The 20,660-nt window shown below is 42.7% G+C and overlaps 1 protein-coding gene across 7 annotated transcripts in view; it reads right to left on the reverse strand.

Annotated features, from left to right (window-relative positions):
* The window catches only part of LOC135585258 (phospholipase D zeta 1-like), an 84,441-nt gene that overhangs the window by 32,416 nt on the left and 31,365 nt on the right, over positions 1 to 20,660 (reverse strand). For all 7 annotated transcript variants that reach the window (XR_010494600.1, XR_010494601.1, XM_065140420.1 and 4 more), the window contains 4 exons: positions 15,519 to 15,658; positions 15,292 to 15,441; positions 14,996 to 15,152; positions 14,378 to 14,908 (listed from right to left, as the gene is read on the reverse strand). Coding sequence is in view for 5 of the 7 variants with exons in the window: in XM_065140420.1 (XP_064996492.1) it covers positions 14,378 to 14,908; positions 14,996 to 15,152; positions 15,292 to 15,441; positions 15,519 to 15,658 (978 nt within the window). In the remaining 2 variants the exon portion in view is untranslated. The remainder of the gene's footprint in view (positions 1 to 14,377; positions 14,909 to 14,995; positions 15,153 to 15,291; positions 15,442 to 15,518; positions 15,659 to 20,660) is intronic.

Genomic DNA, 20,660 nt, shown 5'->3' on the forward strand with positions numbered 1-20,660 from the left:
ACTCACTCGGTCCGGAGACATGGCAGTGACATGGACAGCAATGCCTCAATCGATAATGACGACGACGTCGAGGAGTCGTTGATCCCATCTACATAGTTTGAGAGTGGTGCATGGATCGAAGAGCAATATTTTACGCATGCCACGCAAGATTCAGGTCATAGAGGTGTTGGCCAAGTTTATACACAGAAACAGAAGGGGAAGGGGAAGGCAACGAATGATTTAAGTAGATACGATCGAGCCAATACGACATAAACATAAAGTGGAGCTTGTCGTATTCACAATTGTCATATTATAAAGAATCTTATGACCAACAGTGGTATAGTGATAGTTGGTCATTCTTCTTCATGCAACAGTACAGTGATCTATGGCGAAAGTATAAGTGCCAACATTCTCTAACCTCTGCACCGATACATGTCACAGTCCAACTTACCTTAGGAGCTACCTCGGACACGTGTGGTTCACGACAATTAAACTGCGACCATCACTGTATTGATACACCAATGACATATGGTGTATTAGTATACTATGTCATGGAATCAATTTCAAGATTAGATCCGATAAACATATCAAATTAATATACATATACATAGGATTGAGGACCCCGATCCATCGCTCATGGAGTCTCATCATTTCTTTTTGATGGTAGAACCAAATATTTCCATTGATCGATTACTTGATTTATTTAAATCTTAAAGTCTAAGTTATTTAGAAAATAATATAACAATTCAAATCATTTCTTTGTAGTTAATTCAATATGAATAGAAGGCCGGTCAAGAATGTACCATAAAGCTATTCCTCAAAGTCTGAAAAATATATGTGTCACTATTCTTTCCTAATTTAGATTTTTTTAATAAAATTATACTAAATTTTTATTTATTTCTATCAAAAACCCTAATTTAATTTTTTTAGGAATTGTTGGAGCTATTTTCGACTATTTTTTAATATTGTTGGTACACCTTGCCGTACTAACACATGGTATATCGGTACAAAGCAGTACATATCATACCGCCAACTAATTAGTACACCAATATAGATCAGTAAGGTGAACCCTATTCGAAAGGGTAAGGTGTTTATTAATGTTTCTTAGACCCAAAAATTAACGGGAGCTTTGTGCAACGATTGCCTCCTTTATTAGACGCTTGTGAATAAGATAGCTCATAATTATTTTTAATAAACTCAAAAATTAAAAAATTAAAAGAAAACATAAGTGACATGCATTCAAGATTCATAAAATTGACCATACTATTTAACACAAAAAAGTACAAGCTAAGAATAGTTTGCGGATTAAGCAATTTCGTCCAATCCAGTTCAGAATAAACTGTTCAATATACTTACTATTATAAAGTCCCATCAAAATTTGACCTCTACCATATGATACTTGTACCATATTTTCAACAGGCATGAGACAACTGTCTTTTTATCTTTTTCTTTCTTTCACGTATTCTTACACACAATACTTGATGAAATATGTAGTGGGTTGAGATGTTTTTTTAGTAATTAAACTATTGACAAGATTAGATACTTAAAGATGAACTAATATATAGATATATTTTTATATGGCTTAAGAAATCTGAGATTGTATCCAGCACATTAGATTTCTTACTTAAAAACTAAAATCAAACATTTTCTCGAATACCCAGATAAATCATACTGGAAATATTGGTTCAGTTTGACAATTCAATTTTCTCAAGTTAGTTGGACAATCCTACTTGTCATGTGAGGAAACCAAAGAGAAAAAAATCAATGCTTTCAATCACTAAGAAGATCTCTCATAACCTGTCAACAAAAGGGGGATACTACAGAAACTAACAAACTGAAAAAATTGAAGAGTTAACACAAACTCCTAATATCACCTCAAGATATGTTTGATTACTGATAATCTATATGGCACTTAGTAGAAAAGGAGTGCAGGATTCTTCGCAAAAAGGAACAAGAGATGAATATCAGTTAACAAAAAAACTTCGAAGAATAAAAGTCATGGGAAAGGAAATAAGGGTTGATCATAAACTAGGTCCCTTGAAGAGATAAACACAAAACTTTATTTACCAAGAACAAGGATTGAAATATCATACCGTACTAAAGTTTCGACCTTCTCTCGGTACGGTACAATATTGTATACTGAGCAGTATACCGTCCGGTATATATATACATATATATATATATATATATATATATATATATATATAAGTAAAAAAAAAAAAATTCGGTGACGTTGGCACCCTTCTTCCCCACGCGATGTCACGGACAAACTTATAAACAGGATATTTGATGTAATGCTTATGTATATTCGTGTCTTTTGGTATGTTCATACTTTGCACAGCATGTAGAGGGACAACCGAAGGCTTAATAATCCCATTTTAGTTGGGTTTGGTGGCCGCTTTAGGCTTGTAAATAAAGGTTGTGTCATGTGGACACTTATGAGAGATTTTCGGTCTGTAATGGACCATTTTGACCCTTTGTTGTGCAACTGTTCAGAGCTTGTAAAGTCTGTTTGTAATTTGCATTGTCTATGAAGTGTTTTCGGAAATGTTTGCTTGTGGATCACGAGTGAGGCGTTTCTCTAACCCGTTTTCTCTTTTGTGGATCCTAAGGGATCATGGGAGGCTTCGGGAGGCTGACCTCTGCGGACAGACACGTAAGGGTGCCGCACGACTTAGGCAAAACCAGCTAAGTCCGTGACAGATGGTATAAGAGCGGGACAAGCACTCATAGAAACACTTGGCATGTAAACGTGGGGGACCTAGTGGGGCTGCGTTGAGGGCAGTCAGCACACGCGCGACCGTTTGGGGGAAAACGGGCATGGAGATGTAGGGTAAAGGAGTCGCTCGGAAGAGCGGGCATCTGAGATTGGCATTCAGAGGAATGGCCAACCCTTCGCGCAAGAGACACCACGAGAACAAGCAAGCTTGGAAGAATGCGGAGCGCACAAAGGTTGGGATGGCTGAGTTTGAGCTACGGCTCAATGTTAACAACTATACTTGATGGTGCTCAAGGCAAGCGAGGCGCTTGGTAAATGATGAGACCATGCAAGGTGGAATGAGTTGCTCAACGACCGAAAAAGTTGTGCAAAGCTCACAGAGGTGAGGAGAATTACTAACCCGAAGAATTCGGTACTCATGCATGGGCTTGTATGCGGACGATGGAATGTTTGCGACCATCCCAAGGCCGCCAAAACTCGGCGCCATGGAGCATTGAAACTTTCTCTTCGACATGTGAAGGATACGTTCATAGGAGGCTGAAGTGTGCAGTGAGTTCAGCATGTTGCTAGGCATTGAGTGGTGCAGCGGGGGTTGTATTGACGTGGAGTCGCAATCTAGCAAGTGCGTTTGTAGGAGGCAGAACAATGCATAGTTTGTTCAACAAATCGGAGTAGTCCGAAGGGGATGGTGGTCTCCAAAACTTCTAGAGAGAAAGAAGCGAAGAGAGATGTTACTCCAATGGGATAGTTATCTCGGAGGGATAGATCTCGGTTTCTCTAGAGGGAGAATCATGTGCAATAGACCGCATATGTTGAGGAGTACCTTAACAAACAACAACTCCACGAAGCTCAATGGACCGAGCAAGCGGCGAGGAGTCGTCGCATGATCTCGCTTGAGAGAATGCATTGGTGGATGCACTGCGAGATCAAGTGAGGGAGCGACCCAAAGCAACACAAATGAAGGCACACTTAGAGTCGATATGGAGATCGGACTCAAGGGAGGGCTGACCCGTGGAATGGTGAGCGCGAGGGCCACCATCAACTCAATGCAAAAACGAGGAGCGGAGCAACTTGGGTGTAACTTGGCGAAGTACCCAAGCCGCATGAAGGGAGCTAGCATAGAAGATGTAACATGGAGCGGAGGCACAATGCTTTCCTTGGACAGAGGTCAAGGACATGAACTCTTGCAGAGGCAAGAGCAGGATCATGTTGTTCCATGGGTCCTTCATTCTGACGGAGCGGACTCATCTTGCATGGTGCCAAAGACGAAGGGAGCTTCTGGGCATATGCACCTTATCTCGGAGAAGCATTTGATGGAGGAACTAAGGCAACTCAATTTACGGAGGCGAAGTTGGGTTCAGAAGACCTTGGCACGAGGCAGAGGACCCGGAGGCGGGTACTCTTGAAAAATATGCCACAGTGTTGCCATTCAAGTTGCCATGAAGGAAGCTGTGCGCAGCAGAGATTGTGCTGGTAGGGGCAGAGACTCAGGATCCAAACAATGGTACACCATTTTCAACGAAGTCAGTGGACTTCGAGAGCTACTAGGTGACGCACTGTCCTAAAGCGATACTTTATCTAGGTTGTGACCCAAGAGCGGGTGGATGAAGGCCGATTGTCAAAGGAACAAACAAAATCGAAGGTGGAAGAGACCCTGCGATGTATTGACAGAGGCCACACATGGAGGGATCACAATTCGAGTTCATCCCACAAGGATCAGAATACAATGAAGATGTCACCAGGAGGCGACATGGTGCAGCGGATCGTGGTGGAACAGTTCGTGGCAATGCGATACACACGACATAGTCCCATGAGGGACTAGATCATACGGAGGTATGATCGGGAGCTACTGGAAGCTCCACTTCGGTGAACAACACAACGGCAAGAAGGGCTATAGATTCAAGGAGTGAAGGCCATGGTATCGCAAAGGCGGGTCTTCCGTGCGTGCATCGAATTTTGCATCGGATGAAAGCCTTGATCATCTACATATGGGGGCTATGTTCCACTAAGGAAAAAGTTCGAATGCAAGTACCAGTGAGTCCAATAGGAGGGACTTGATCATGCAGAGTTATGATCGAAGCAGCTGGAGAGTTGGACTGCTCCAGAGCCCATATTCGCTTAAGGGAGCCCGGCAAGTCAGAGGACAAGGCCGAGTAAGCGAACGTTGCTACCAACTAAGCTAAGGAGAATAGAATCGGTGCAAACCCTATAACGTGATGGCAGAGGCCATGCATGGGAGTTGCAGTCTGTCTTTCCATCGACCAAAGGGTGCTGCTTGGATAACACAGAGGTGTTGAAGCAGGAGGTTGAAAGGGGCGAGAAAGCGACGACGAGTCCAGAGGGACTTAGCTACCCAAAATCAAACATCAGTTAGAATGGAGGTGGACTCGGAGAAATGCCACAAAGGCATATCTACCATAGAGGCGGGACTTCCGTGAAAGTCATTGATCCCTTGTTCTCATGGAGGGAGAGCGCTTGGTCGTGAAAGAGGCCGAGGAGGTGGAGCATGCAGAGGCAATCTCCAAGTACCGAGACAAGGCTGAAGGGCAGAAGCCAAGGAACTTCGTAAGACCGGTGTCAACGAGCTTCTCATCAAGATAGTTTGCGAAGCGATGCTCATTAAAGCTCCAATAAGCATCCACCCAGTTCAAGCAAAATGTGGTATTTGAGAGACTGGCGCATAGTAAGGATGGTCTTTTCCTTCATTTGGAGAATCCGCAGGAACCAATTGGGATCAAAACAACTCAGCCAACCCCACACTAGAGTCAGAGTCATTGGCGAGTTGAAGCAGCATGGCGGATCAAAGGTTCGACTACTCAAAAACAACAGCGGAGAGCAGCTAGGAGCCAAGAGACGTATTGCAGCTGGAATAGAAAATTGAAGACTCAGCAAAGGCGATGAGTTGCAGTGTCGGCAAAGGCTTCGACGAGGACGTCGAAGGAATAAGTGGGCGAGAATGTCTCGGACAAACTTCTAAACAGGATGTTTGATGTAATGCTTATGTATGTCCGTGTCTTTTGGTATGTTCATGCTTTGCACAGCATGTAGAGGGACGACCGAAGGCTTAATAGTTATATTTTAGTTGGGTTTGGTGGTCGCTTTAGGCTTGTAAATAAAGGTTGTGTCATGTGGACACTTGTGAAAGATTTTCGGTCTGTAATGGACCATTTTGACCCTTTGTTGTGCAACTGTTCAGAGCTTGTAAAGTCTGTTTGTAATTTGTATTGTCTATGAAGTGTTTTCGGAAATGTTTGCTTGTGGATCTCGAGTGAGGCGTTTTCTTTAACCCGTTTTCTCTTTTGTGGGTCCTAAGGGACTATGGGAGGCTTCGGGAGGCTGACCTTTGCGGACGGACACGCAAGGATGCCGCACGACTTAGGCAAAACTAGCTAAATCCGTGACAACAAGGCGACATCACCTCTTCTCCTCAAACAAGGCGACGTCGCCAAGGCAACGTCGCAGAAAAATGAGGCGACGTCGCCTATATATATATATATATAATCTTTTATTTATATATCTATTTATTTATATATATATATATTATATATAAAAAAATTAAAAAAATATGAGATGTCGCCTCTTTATATATATATATATATATATATATATATATATATATATATATATATATATATATATATATATATATATATATATATATCGCCGGTAGCGAGTGTTCCGCGTACCGGTTTCCTATCGAACCGATACGTTACGCCTCATTCGAAACTATATACCTTGACTAAGAACTTGACGTGTGAAAATGACAGACGATCCAAGATGAACTTAGTTATCAAGTCTGATTAATTCTTTGTGAATCTCTTTTGTAATAATCTGTTAGCTAGAAATTTCTCAAAAGACTTTTTTTTCTGTTGAATAACAAAATCATAATAACTTACCAAGTTTAGCAATTGAGTGACCCTCATTCCAATGGTAGTAGCTATGACAAAAAGAATATTGATTAAAGAATGGAAAAACAAATTTCTATCAAGGAAGATTCTCTTCCATTACGGACCCATTAGAAAATAAATAGCAAGGAATTTTACCAAATATGTAAAAATTTTTGTATGACTAGTTTCACTTAGGTAATGAATTAGGTAATTAAAGATACTATCCTTCTCATGCTTTTTCCATTATATGTTTCAAACTTTATTTGCAATAAGATTCTGTAAAAGAGAGCAAGGTCCTAAGTTTGCAATTAATGAAGAGAACACTGACTTTTCCCTTTCTCTTTGATATTAGAATTTAAAGTGGATTCATGATATCTATTTTTTTATCACTCAATTATTTGCCTTCACTTATGATTCTCAATCCTCTTTAAAGTTCAAAGTATCTAAGTCCCTCAGGAAACTTTATACCTCATTGTCCAAACTCAGAATCTCTATCCACCATTAGCTCCCTTATCACCTTTCCAACCTTTAATCTTTCAAACCATTAACTAATCAACATTAGTTCTCAGTCCCTTTCTGCACCTAAATCTCTTTCTGTTCTCAACTACTAAGATTTTACTGGTTTTTCAATGATGACAGTAAACACTTTTCTAAATGCAATGTACCACTGTAAATGACCCTATTAGAGACTCTACCCAGTTTCAGTGAATTAAGAGCTTTAACTAATTTCAACTTTCAAGTACTTAAAGAATTACGGTATCACATAAAATCAATAAATTTTCCTCAATACATAGACAAACTATAAATTCATGAATCACTTATTCTTTTTCATTTCTATCTTTTTTTCTCCAAGTATTAAGCTCATTTTGATACCTATGACCCCAAATTAATAAATACCTTTGTTAACCATACATGATAAAGGACTATGACTCAAATTCAATTATTATTCTGATAATGGCAAGATTATGCTCTAAAGTTCATATAGATTTTTTCAATGGATAATTTTGCTTTAGGTTCTTGTTGCTCATAATTCATTACCTATATCGTAAATCATATTAATATTAATCACTTGAAAAAGAAAAACCAACAGTGTAACTAGTAGGTGCTAACATTCCCGAAAGCAAGGACATGGAAACTGGTTAGACTGGTACATACCAACCAGTATTTACCAGTCTGATTGTCAACTAGACCACTTATCAACAAGAATTGGTCAGTACCAATTCATACTGGAAGTACAATCCGCATGGAGAGGTTGACCTGATTTTAACCAAGACTCACATAGGTATCAGACAATAAGCCTGCCACCTTATGCCTCAATCCCTCTAACCCTACATCTCCAACTAGCAGCCTCTCCTCTTCACCCAGCAAATATCACCACCGTCCTGTCACGGACTTAGTTGGAATTGCCTAAGTCGTGAGGCACCATTACGGCCAAGACGCGAACTTAACTTGTGTTGCCTAAGTCGCGAAGCACCATTGTGCTAACTTCTCGGACTTAGCTGGGATTGCCTAAGTCTTGACGTGCCCTTGCGATATGCGTCCGCAAAGGTCAGCCAATTTGCAACCTCACTCAGGTCCCGAAGGACTTGTAAAAGATAAAGTTGATTAGTTCGAAGAACGAGCGACGGACAAGTCCCGACATCTCGCGAAGAGGGAAGCTTTATAAGTCCCGACATCTCGCGAAGAGGGAAGCTTTACAAGCAATTCAGCGAGCACCTTGCATGCAAGAGAGAAAACAGAGAAAGGAGGAAAACAAAAACTTTAGAGGGTTGAACGAACAGCTGCTCACCCGGTGTCGGACGCGAAGGCAAGTTCCCGTCAAGAAAATGTACGAACTTATGAAGATTGTTCAACGCCCGACACTATACCGAAGCCCCATCCCCCATGGTGCCACTCGAGTGGTTCCAGGGTGCTGAGATGGTTGACGTTTCGCTCGTGGCAACGGGCCGAAGAAAACAGCCCGTGGCACGCGAAAACAGAGCCATTTTGGGTTGTTTTGCTCGGTGCGGGAGCGGTCGCACTGTAGCGCTATAACTTGTTCGAACTTACATTTTTACAAGTAAAAGACCACAAAACCAAGGCAAAATATGCTGCCAAGCATCTGTACATGTAAACAAAAGCGACGAACAGTTCGTTGAACGAAGTTGTTGCGGGTGCACGCCGACCATTCGTGACATTCTCCCCCACTTAAACTGTCAATGCCCTCGTCGACGCTTGTTGGTAGTTGTTGATGATTGCTTCTTCATGTCGAAGGGCGTCCTCGGGCTCCCAACTAGCTTCGGTTCGGGGAAGCTTTCGCCACTTCACCAAGTACTCGGTCTGCTCGGCTCCATTAGGTAGCTTTATCTTACGATCCACTAAAATGGTTTCAACTCGCTTCTCGTAGGAGGCTCTGGTGGGGGGTAGCCGAGTTGGAACACTTCGGGAAACATCTTGCGGATCTGAGTGATAAGCCTTCAAGTTGCTGGCATGAAAAACATTGTGAATTTTGAGCCACGTCGGCAGCTGTAACTTGTAGGAGATATTACCCACCCTACTGATAATTAGAAAGGGCCCTTCATACTTGCACACCAATCCTTTGTGTACTTTGTTCCTAAAAACTTGGAGTGATGCTGGTTTAAGTTTTACCAACACCAAATCACGAACTTTGAACTCCTGTGGTCGCCTTCCCAAGTCTGCCCATTTCTTCATCTTTTTTGCCACCTTCTCCAAGTAAGCCCGCGCAATATCTGCATTTCGGTGCCATTCTTTTGCAAAGTGATATGCTGACGGACTACTCCTAGTATATCTAATAGCCAAGGTGTGAGGAGTTGACAGTTGTTGTCTTGTAATGATCTCGAAGGGGCTCTTGTTGGACGCAGAGCTCCGCTATAAGTTGTAAGAGAATTGGGCTATGTCCAACAGCTTCACCCAATCTCGTTGGTTGGCACTCACGTAGTGCCGAAGGTATTGCTCCTGGAGCGAGTTTATCCTTTCGGTTTGGCCGTCCGTCTTGGGGTGGAGGCTTGTGGATAAGTATAACTTAGACCCCAACAATTTGAATAGCTCGGTACAGAATCGTCCCAGGAACCGAGTGTCTCGATCATTGATGATATTGTGCGAGACTCCCCAATACTTCACCACATTCTTCATCATCAGCTTGACCGCCTCCTTTGCTGAACAGTGTAGGGTTGCAGCAATGAAAGTTGCAAACTTTAAAAATCGATCGACCACTATGAGTATCGATCCCAATCCCCCTACTGTCGGCAAGCTTGATATAAAGTCCAAGGAAATGCTCTCCCACGACCTTTCTGGTACGGGCAACGGCTCCAAAAGCTCCACCGACTTCCGCTGCTCCACCTTGTCTTGTTGGCAAGTGAGGCATGTTCGAACATATTCCTCCACATCAGTACCCATCTTCGGCCAGTAGAAGGCCCTCTCCACGAGAGCCAAGGTTTTATCAATAGCATTCTCGTCGAGTGGCTCTAGCTTCATAGCAGCCACGAATGTTAAATTCGCCTTTTCGCACCTCTTTCTTTAGTTGTAATGTCGATATCTGTTGGGGTTCCCGAGTTCCCCTCTGAGAGACAGGAACCACACAGGGGTCGTCACCTACCATCATACATAGGGAGTTTAGGAACGGCATTGGCACTAACTTCGCTGCGTGCATGAATTTCATTCCAAGAATCACTTGGAAGTCGTCTAGTGGCACCGAATCATGTTAGTACTCTCGTTCCACGTTCCGATCTTGATGGAGACTCCCTTTGCCAACCCGGAGATTTGCTTGGCCTCCGAGTTCACCGCCTTCATTCGACTTGGGTTCTTCTCCAAGATCAGCCCAAGATGCTTTGCTTCTCGATCAACAATAAAGTTATGGGTAGCGCCCGTGTCCACCATTACACGGGTTATTTGGCCATTGAGCTTAATGTCCACATACATCAGCTCGCTACTCCCTGCTTTCAATGGCTTTGCCTGCATGTGCTCCCCCACTTGACCTCACAATGTATTTAACAAACGCATTGCTCCCATTAGGGGACCTTGCGACTCCTCATCGTCGCTGCTAGATTCTGAATTGCTTGAACTGAGGGCGACGGCTTTGCCCTTGTCTGATTTGGGGGGATGGATAGAAGCTGTTAAAGCATTGAGTGCTTGTTTCTGTGGGCACTCCCTCACCATGTGCGGCCCTCCGCACAAGAAGCATCTGCCAGTTTTTGGGGCCATGCCTTTTGAGCTTGGCCCTTTGTGGGAACTCTTCTTCCTTTGTTCGCCCCCGGGCTCCTTCCCTCGAGAATATTTTGGAGGGCGATTTCCTGAAGATTGTTTCCTTTTTCCCGGGTCCTCAGAGGAAACAAAGTCGGTGAGCCTTTCTATGGCAACAATTGTCCCGATCACATCGGTGACATTCCTTCGATGCAGTTCTTGTTGCGCCCATGGCTTCAAACCATCGAGAAAGCTAAATAGCTTATCCTTCTCGGACATGTCCTGTATGTCTAGCATTAGCGTAGAAAATTGCTTCACATAGTCACAGATGGAAGTGCTTTGGCGGAGTTGTCTCAACTTTCTCCTTGCAACGAACTCTGTGTTCTCAACTCTCGCTTTAAGTCCTCCCATGTGTCCACCCGACACCGACCTTGTTGGATCTCCTCCAAATGGGTTTGCCACCAAAGTTTTGCATCCCCATTCAAATACATGGCTGCTATTGAAACTTTGGTTTCTTCAAAATTAGGCCTCGTAGCTCAAAAGTATTGTTCCATGTCGAACAAGAAATTCTCGAGCTCTTTAGCATCTCGGGCACCTCCATAACAATGCGGCTCGGGTGCCCTCAAGTTTTGTGATGGTGCAACGTGGGTGTTGCTTCCTCTTGCATTCAGTGCCCTTGTGAGCATGGTCACCCTGGAAGTGAGTTCTGCCACGACTTCTTGCAGATGTTGCACGGAATCTTTGGAGTCGTCCGACAGTCGACCGACTAGGGCCTCGACCTTGTCGATTCTGGATTTAGCTTCTTCTTGTGAGCTCTCTACCACAAGAAGCCTTCGCTAGCCTTGGTAGAGTTCCTCCAAGCTCGCTTCAAGAACATCCAAGAGGGTTTCCGCCGTTGTGAGTCTCTCCTTATGGCTCTTCTTCCCGGTTGGTGCTCCAGATTGTGCCTCCTCCTCTCGCGAAGAGTAGCCAATTTCTCACTCACCATGTTCGCTGCCACGATCCTCCAAAGTGGCTCCAATGACATGAGAGCGAGTTTGCACTTGTAGCCCACCTACGGTTGCTTGGGGCAAAGGTCCGGCTTGCCCCGCCTTGCTTGATTTGCCTCGATTCTTTGCCATGGCGAAATTGCGAAGTTCCTTCGTTGCTTGCTCGAATTGCTTGCCCGCTCTAATACCACAATAACACGGACTTAGTTGGAATTGCCTAAGCCATAAGGCACCCTTGCGGCCAAGATGCGAACTTAGCTTGCGTTGCCTAAGTCGCGAAGCACCCTTGCACCAACTTCTCGAACTTAACTGGGATTGCCTAAGTCTTGACGCGCCCTTGCGATATGCGTCCGCAAAGGTCAACCAATTTGCAACCTCACTCAGGTCCCGAAGGACTTGTAAAAGATAAAGTTGATTAGTTCGAAGAACGAGCGACGGACAAGTCCCGACGTCTCGTGAAGAGGGAAGCTTTACAAGCAATTCAGCGAGCATCTTGCGTGCAAGAGAGAAAACAGAGAAAGGAGGAAAACAAGGACTTTAGAGGGTTGAACGAACAGCTGTAAGTCCATAAACAGCTGCTCACCGGGTGCCGGGAGAAAGGCAAGTTCCCGTCAAGAAAACGTGCGAACTTATGAAGATTGTTCAACGCCCGACACTATACCAAAGCCCCATCCCCCATGGTGCCACCCGGGTGGTTCCAGGGTGCTGAGATGGCTGACGTTTCGCGCGCAACAGTGGGCTGCAGAAAACAACCCGTGGCACGCGAAAACGGAGCCATTTTGGGCTGTTTTGATCGGTGCGGTGAGCGGTCGCACTGTAACGCTGCAACTTGTTCGAACTTACATTTTTACAAGCAAAAGACCACAAAACCTAGGCAAAATATGCTGCCAAGCATCTATACATGTAAACAAAAGCGACGAACGGTTCGTTGAACAAAGTTGTTGCGGGTGCGCGCCGACCGTTCGTGACAGCCCAACCCTGCTGTAGGCATGGATTACCGTACTGCTCACTACAGTATGAAAGGGCAGTATGTATCTGTTCAAGAGCTAGCCGAGACATGGACCAACCTGTACACAGGAAACACAAGGCGTACCAATTGGTTCACCTCATATATCACCTGATGCAGTTAGGGCCGTTTTGGGTTTACAAAAGCCCCTCCACCCTCTTTCACTTACTCACTCACTCTCATCCTTACTCTCTTTCTCACTCTTTCTCCCTCATTCTCACTCTCATTAAACTTGCTTAATCCCTCTAGCCAATAATTAGTGGGAATCAACCACTTGAACTGGAAAAGGATGGAAACTCAAGGTCATATGAGGTTCGTCTCTAATTGAAGGTACTTAGCTTCACCCTATGCTTTCTTTATCATGTCATTTAATTACTGTAAGGAATATTGGTATTCTTAATTAATTAGTGACTAGTAATTAATTAAGACCTAATTAGAGGTATCTAAAATGAATTATCTTAGATTGAACATGTATTGACTTCTTATTTGCCAAGTTATTCTACCATGTTTAATGGGTAATTAGAGACTTATTATTGAATGACTAGGTACCAAATTTAATTTATATATCAATAAATAAGAAAAAAAAAACCCTGAGATAGGGTTTTCTTAATTTTGGCTGATTTTTCGGTCCTTTTTCGATTAATACGTATTGTGTACTAACACATGATACACCAATACTAACCAAAGAGCACCTGGTTGGCATAATACGGTGAACCAAGGCTCCTTTGCAATCTAGGAGACCTAGTTTCAAGTCACCAAAACTGCCTCTTCAAATATTTAAAGGTAAGGTTGCATAAATTGATCCTCTTCAATTTCCGCATTGGTGGGACCCTCATGCACTGAGTATGAGCTTATTTTTGCATCTCCTGCTATTGCTGCTTGGACTGCTCCTCTTGTAGGAGAGAGGTGTAGGTATTGATGTTTGGAGGCAATCTAAAAGCTATTTTGGCTAAAGCATTTCACTAACACTTTAACTGACGCATGAGAGATTTTTGAAGGTCATGGGATCTAAAATGATGATGTCTTGTGTTGCAAAATTCCCATAGCAAAAAATTTTTCATCATATGTGAGCTCTCTCTTGCTCTTTGCACTATAGGTTATTGTGACATATGAATACTAACCATACAAACACGTGGTGTGGTGCCAATCTGGCTGCTACCATTATCAATTCCAGAACGAGACTTTAATCCTTGTTCCAAAGTGCCAAAATATACTCTTCATAATGCCCTTTATCCTATTAACCTTATTTAAGTACAACAAATGTGATTCAAATGACAAGAGAAAGGTTTTGAAACATATAAATGTGTGTAGTAGAATCTACAGCAACATTAAGTACCATTTGCATACATAAGCACCTTAAATCTAATTTGATCATGTTCTACTGGTCTTAGAACATGGATGCATATCTCTATTCTGTTTTTTTGTTTCAGTAGGAATATACAAATGAAACTAATAAATATGGAACCCAAGTAGTGGCTTCAGGAAAATAAGCATATTCTACAAATTTTCTCGTAAAAAAAAATAAAGAGTTGAATTATTATTACACGAGAAATGATATCATTTTGAAGTTAATAGTAAAATGCATTTTTCTCTTCAAAGCAATTGAACTTATACCAACCTGACAACGGCATTGTGTACGAGGACCAACTTGTCTCGCTTCATCTGTAGAGACAACTTGACTGCCCCGCTCTTGTGTTTCCCACCACTCATCCATATTTTGAGTAAGTGGCTCGGCAATCACATTGAAATGTCTGTCCCTCTGTGACTGATGAGAATCAATATCATCAACAAAGCCTTTCATCTGCATATCTTGAACAGGATGTTCAACTTTGGTTTTCCTAAAAGAAAATGGTTGGTTTTGGCTAGTTCTATTTGGATGGTCTAAAAGATCACAAGTATTGTCCAACTCATTATTTGCACTTCCATTAGGCACTGCTAGTCCATCAGGTTCTTGTGGTAATAGAAGGGGGATGTCTTGACATGATGAACGGGAGGAGAGTGAACCCAGCTTTTTAGTATCCTTTTGACTGACATCTTGTTCACTACTCTGCACATTAATTTCTCTACCTTTTCCCATGTAATGTGGAATAACCATGTGATGTTGAGGCATCAACAATGGAATTGCCTGCTCATTTGGAGCTTTATTTCTCTACAAAACAAAAAAGGTTTAGGGAAAGCATCTAGAAGAATGGATGACTAAAAGAAACGAAATTAGCTTCTTAGAGAATGAAGCAACCTTCGCATAATTCCAGCGCTGAACAAAATGTCTTGCCACATCACGACATGGTGGCCCCCAAAGAGCACACTGGACATCATGCCAAGGCATGCGAGGATATTTTCCACGGTCCAATTCATCTTTCATGGTGTCTTCCCAAGAATTTGGTTCAGATTCCCTCATTCAAATAGAAAAACCACAAGATAGATTTAGGAAAAAAACACAAGATAGATTTAGGAAAAAAACACTGTAAACCTATTATTTTATTATCTTTGGTAATATGAGGTCAATTTATTGAGGTTGAGATTCAAAGGTACCTGGGATTATAGTAGTCCTTGCCAGGCCATATTAGGGGAGGAAAATCACCAACTTTGTGTTCATGGTTGTCATAGCGACCAAAACACAGATCAAGCCCTCCAATGAAGCATATTTGATTATCAACAATAACAATTTTCTCATGATGAGACCTGGTTTTGAACATTATCCAGCATGAAACTCAACTGCATCAGAATATTCATAATCAACAAGATAAGGAGTTTCGTACCATAGATAAACACCAGTAGAAAAATGATCTGGATAGCGTAGAACTTTTACATTCTCATGAATGTTAAGCAATCTTCTCTTACTATATTCACTGTTTATTTTTAAAGCAAGAGCGACCTCTTTGTAGAGAAGAATGTGAATCTGCATATTTTTGGAGGTCAATGTTGTCAATCAAACACAGCCAAAGACATCATGCACTTTGCAAATTGTCCTAAATGAAAATTATATTCCAAAAAATATGAAAGACATAAGGTTACAGATTTAAGAAACAATTATAATTTTTTTATTCTAGCAAAAATAAAAGCTGTTTTATGCCTCGTACTCAGCGAAGAATTTCGAGCACATAAATTTAGGAATGCACCTACACGTTAAGGAATCATTCTCTCCCAACACCTGGAACTAGACATGTAGATAAACAAACCAGAAAAAGGTAAAGAGCCTATATAATGTCAAGATCCAATTCCATATAAGCATAATAAGGCCTCCACCCTATATGCAAGTAAGAAAAATGCATAAGCTAGGTAAAATAAATGCTAGACCAACATAAAGATTAAAAGGTGATTCAATGTTTATTAGAAAATAGAGGATGGTCTTCAGGAGCAAGTCTCTATGACTACAATATCTAGGAGGGTTAGGTTTATGCAGCCCTATGGCTACATGAAGGACACAAGATACAATCTCATAAAACAGCATTTTCATACATGAAGGCTCACCCTCTATAGTCTATAGACTCTATACTTCTATTTTTTATACAAAATCTTTTTGTTATTGAAAAGATATTGTATGTCTGTGGGTAACACTAATCATAGTGATCTAAATGGCTCAAACGGCCAGGACTCCATCAATTCTTAAATGTTTGGAAGGACCAAAGAGTCTAACATGGTGATCATTATTAGATGCAGTTTGTTTAATTTTAATATGGATGCTAGGTACTAATGGTTGTAAAGTATGGATCACAAATTACCAGAATATATCAACCAACCATCTGTAGTCATTTTCAATTTTCTACACACAACTAACTCAGAAGACTACGAACTGTCTGAATGTTGTACAATTATCTTGATTTCTTGATGTATTCTCTTATAACACTTCTAGATTTTTCTTATCAATGATTGCTTGAGAGAAACATATACAGGATGATGCACTCCTCATCATAGATAGCCTGGTGGGGACACAGGCCATGACTGTGAGGTTGACTATAAGTAGAAATTCTCTTCCATTCTTCCAGATTCATTCCGCTTGCATTGGCATCAGGTAAGGTATGATGCAGGGAAATGGATAAGGGATATTTAAGTGATACGATTCATGCTTACTTGTACGGTTAATTTTTGAAAAAAGGAAAAACAAGGCAATGATACATACTTCAAGTATATGGAAGATTTATGATGTTATAATGCAAATTTTTCAAACCCAAGCCAGATCAGTCCAGTGTTCTACTTAATTCTGGTATTGAACTACAGAGCAAGACCAACTTAAAGATCCAAGTGGGGCCATTTTTAAAGAAAACAATGGTTAGATTTACATTTTTAAATTGGGGAATTCAGTGATTTAAAAAGGCGCTCAGGCGCTCGCCTAGGTGCTCGGGCGAGGCGAGGCGAGGCCCGAGCGCCTCGCTTCATTTCCAAGCGGCGCGCTTCAAAGAGGCGTCGCCTAGGCGCTCACTCGAGCCTAGGCGTCGGGCGCTTCGGGCAAGCGCCTGGGTTAAACCAAGCGACCGAACCAGCGGTTTAGGTCTGGTTCGGTCTCTGGTTATTTAGTTGGTTCAATCGAACCAACTAAAGCACCGATATCAGCGTGACTTCCCCAACCCTAACCCTGCTCGTCGTTCACGCTGCTCGCTGCCGCTGTCGCCGCTCCCGCTGCCGCTGCCATTGTTGCCGCTTGCCGCTCTCGCTGTCGCTGCCGCTGCCACTGCCACTGTCGCCGCTCGTTGCTCCCGCTCCGGCAGCCGCCGCCACTGCTCGCTGCTGTCGCTACCTCTGTCGCCGCTCCCGCTCCCGCTGCTCGCTGCTACCGTTGCCACTGCTGCTGCCACTATCGTCGCTCGTCGTTGCCACTGCCGCTGCCGCTACCACTATTGCTCCCGCTTTTCTCAGCACCCTCGATCTTCCCTTACACTCTTCTGGTTAGGGAAGTTGCGCTGATATCGGTGCTTTAGTTGGTTCGATTGAACCAACTAAAGAACCAGAGACCGAACCAGACCTAAACCGCTGGTTCGGTCGCCTGGTTTAACCCAGGCGCTTGCCCGAAGCGCCCGACGCCGCTGCCGCTGCCATTGTCGCCGCTCGTTGCTCCTGCTCCGGCAGCCGCCGCCACTGCTCGCTGCTGTCGCTACCTCTGTCGCCGCTCCCGCTCCCGCTGCTCGCTGCTACCGTTGCCACTGCTGCTGCCACTATCGTCGCTCGCCGTTGCCACTGCCGCTGCCGCTACTGCTCCCGCTTTTCTCAGCACCCTCGATCTTCCCTTACACTCTTCTCTTCTCTTTCGCTTCTCTTCTTTCGAAATCGAAAGTATACTGTTATACTGTATACTGTTAACACTATATTGTTAACTGTATACAGTATAACACTATTATTTTGATTTTAATACTATTAATTTTAATATTATTAATTTTTAGCGCCTCACTTCGCTCGGGCGAGCGACTAGGCGATCGCCTAGCGCCTCGGGCATTTTTGGACCGTGGCGCCTTTTGGTGCCTAGCATTTTTTAAATTACTGGGGGAATTAGAAGATCCTTTTCTCAGCAGAGAACACACATCCGCAAGTCAAGATCCAAATTAAGCGTCGAGCTAAAATTTGAATTAAGATCTTGGTAGCTCCTAAAAGTAAGGTCTGCCATACCGAAGCGTACCGCCTATACCGGGCGGTACGTACCGGTACGCGAATCGTCCGGTACTGCTATAATGCTACAGTACTATACTGTAGCACTACTACAGTATAAAAAAAGTATAAAATTATTCGGTACACCAGGATGTACTGCTCGGTATGCCCTGATGTACCACCCGGTACACCAATACCGTACCGTACCGTACCGAGCCCAAGTCAAAACGCCGGTACGGTACGGTACGGTACGGCGAACCTTGCCTAAAACCATGGTTCGCCTTATTGGTCAGTACCGATATACCGACCAGTTGTCAGTACAGTAAATACTGAGTTATACCAAGCCGTACCAAGCATATCAACATACAGTACATGAGAAAGTACTAATGTACCACACATAACGATTCCCTGTCAGACCGATACATACTGCCTGTATCGAGTGGTACGCTACGATACAACGAACCTTAACTAAAAGCATCACAAATTAAGAACCAAATTTTACCCTCTCTATTGTTTTGTTTATCACACTTCACTTTTTCTTTTCCTTCCTCCTCACTTGGAGTTATTTTTCCCTTAAAAAAAGGAGCTCAATAAGGTGTTAAACCTATCAATTTAATTTACGAGTAGTATCTATTATGGATCAACTTTTTTCATTACTGGTGCATACATTATGAAAAGATTTATCTTGGAGATGTCTAACTAATTATCCAAGGTTCACAATTTTATATATTGATACTATACCAATCAGGGTTCAAATTGATATGGTACCGGTTCATATCAATGTACCAAGTGTCAGTATGCTAGTACGTAATAAGTTTCAGATTAAGCCTAAAAATGACTAAAAAAGATTGTAGAGCTGAAAAAAGAAAATACCCAGTATGGGGCCTGCACCATCCTTTACCTAGCGGTACAGGCCATTACCAGGTTTATTGAGTGATAAAGGTCTTGTACCTTCATTTGACAATTTTGATCTTAGGCTACAAAACTATAACAATAATTTTGGACCATATACAACGGCAAAAGGGGAACCTAACAACAACACCCATCTCCTTTCTCAAACTCGTCGAATCAACCTCTTCCACTAGCTAATCAAGTCATGCTTCTAGCTTCAGTAAAGTTTCTCAAATCTGACTATACTACAAAATAAAAGGAGATTGCAAAAATTGAACATGCAGAAGGTCCTAACAAAAAATTCGACCTTCCTAAGGTGCATTTTTAGTCCCTAGAGATCAAGGATTGCAATTTTGTACCAGGTACCATATTGATCCCTATTTGGACTAGTATGAATCTGCTGGAACTGGTGTATCGACAGTCGATACACTGGTACATACCGATATTTCAAAAGTTTAGAAGGAAAATCAGTCAAAAATTAGAAAAAAAAAAACCCCTATCTTACGTATCGGTATTTTGAAGTTCTGGCTAGACAATCAGTCAAAAATTAGAAAAAACCCTATTTCAGGTTCTTTCTCATATTTTCTTGGTTTATACAATCAAATTAAATAAGAATAAAGTAATTCTAAGCTATAAAACAATAGATCGAATTGCTTGGTGACCAAGGATCAAAGGTATAAATTCTATCTTTATAGACTGAAGAAGAATTTTGTTGCACGGTCCTCCATCTAATAGAATTAAGTTGCTTCCCTTGGATTGAAGTGTCCCCAAACTTGTAAAGAAAGAGCAGAGAGGTCAGTTTAGGTGTCAAAACTCTAAGATATGCACAAAATAAAATATTGAGATAACCAAACTGAATGACAAGAGTATATGACGTGGATCAGGGTCCTCGAACGTTTGATGTTATATGTCAATATTGTAAGTCTGTGGAACTCAGACTTGGACTACTCCTGATATGACAAAAAATGGCAGACCCAGCACAGCCGGACGAGACAGAAGCAGGTAACGGTTGAAGCTCACCCATACCCTGCGATCTCCCGGTCTCCCACGTAGCCCCAGTGGCAATGTCAGACGCCACCAAAGGTACAGTCCTGCCCTGCAGACAGCTACGTCAGGTAACATCAAACCTCCTCTATAAATACCCCGAAGCCCTGAACAAAAAAGGGGGAGGAACTCACTCAGACACAAAACACTCAGAGGCTCTTCTTCTGCCTCATCCACTATCCCCTCCACATCTTTCTCTAACTTGATCGTCGGAGGGGTCGGGCCGAGCTCCCGGCCCGACCTGTGTGCAGGTGCGAGACGGTGTCGCCTCTTCCCGAAGCTGCGACGGAGCTGCCTCCCGACCCGAACCGCCGACCCGAACCGCCGACCCGACCTGCCGAACCGACCTCCCGACCCGAACCACCGAGCTCGGCCGCCGGGAGACCCCG

This window comes from Musa acuminata, chromosome BXJ3-2 (assembly GCF_036884655.1).
Source record: "Musa acuminata AAA Group cultivar baxijiao chromosome BXJ3-2, Cavendish_Baxijiao_AAA, whole genome shotgun sequence".
Taxonomy (NCBI): Eukaryota; Viridiplantae; Streptophyta; class Magnoliopsida; order Zingiberales; family Musaceae; genus Musa; species Musa acuminata.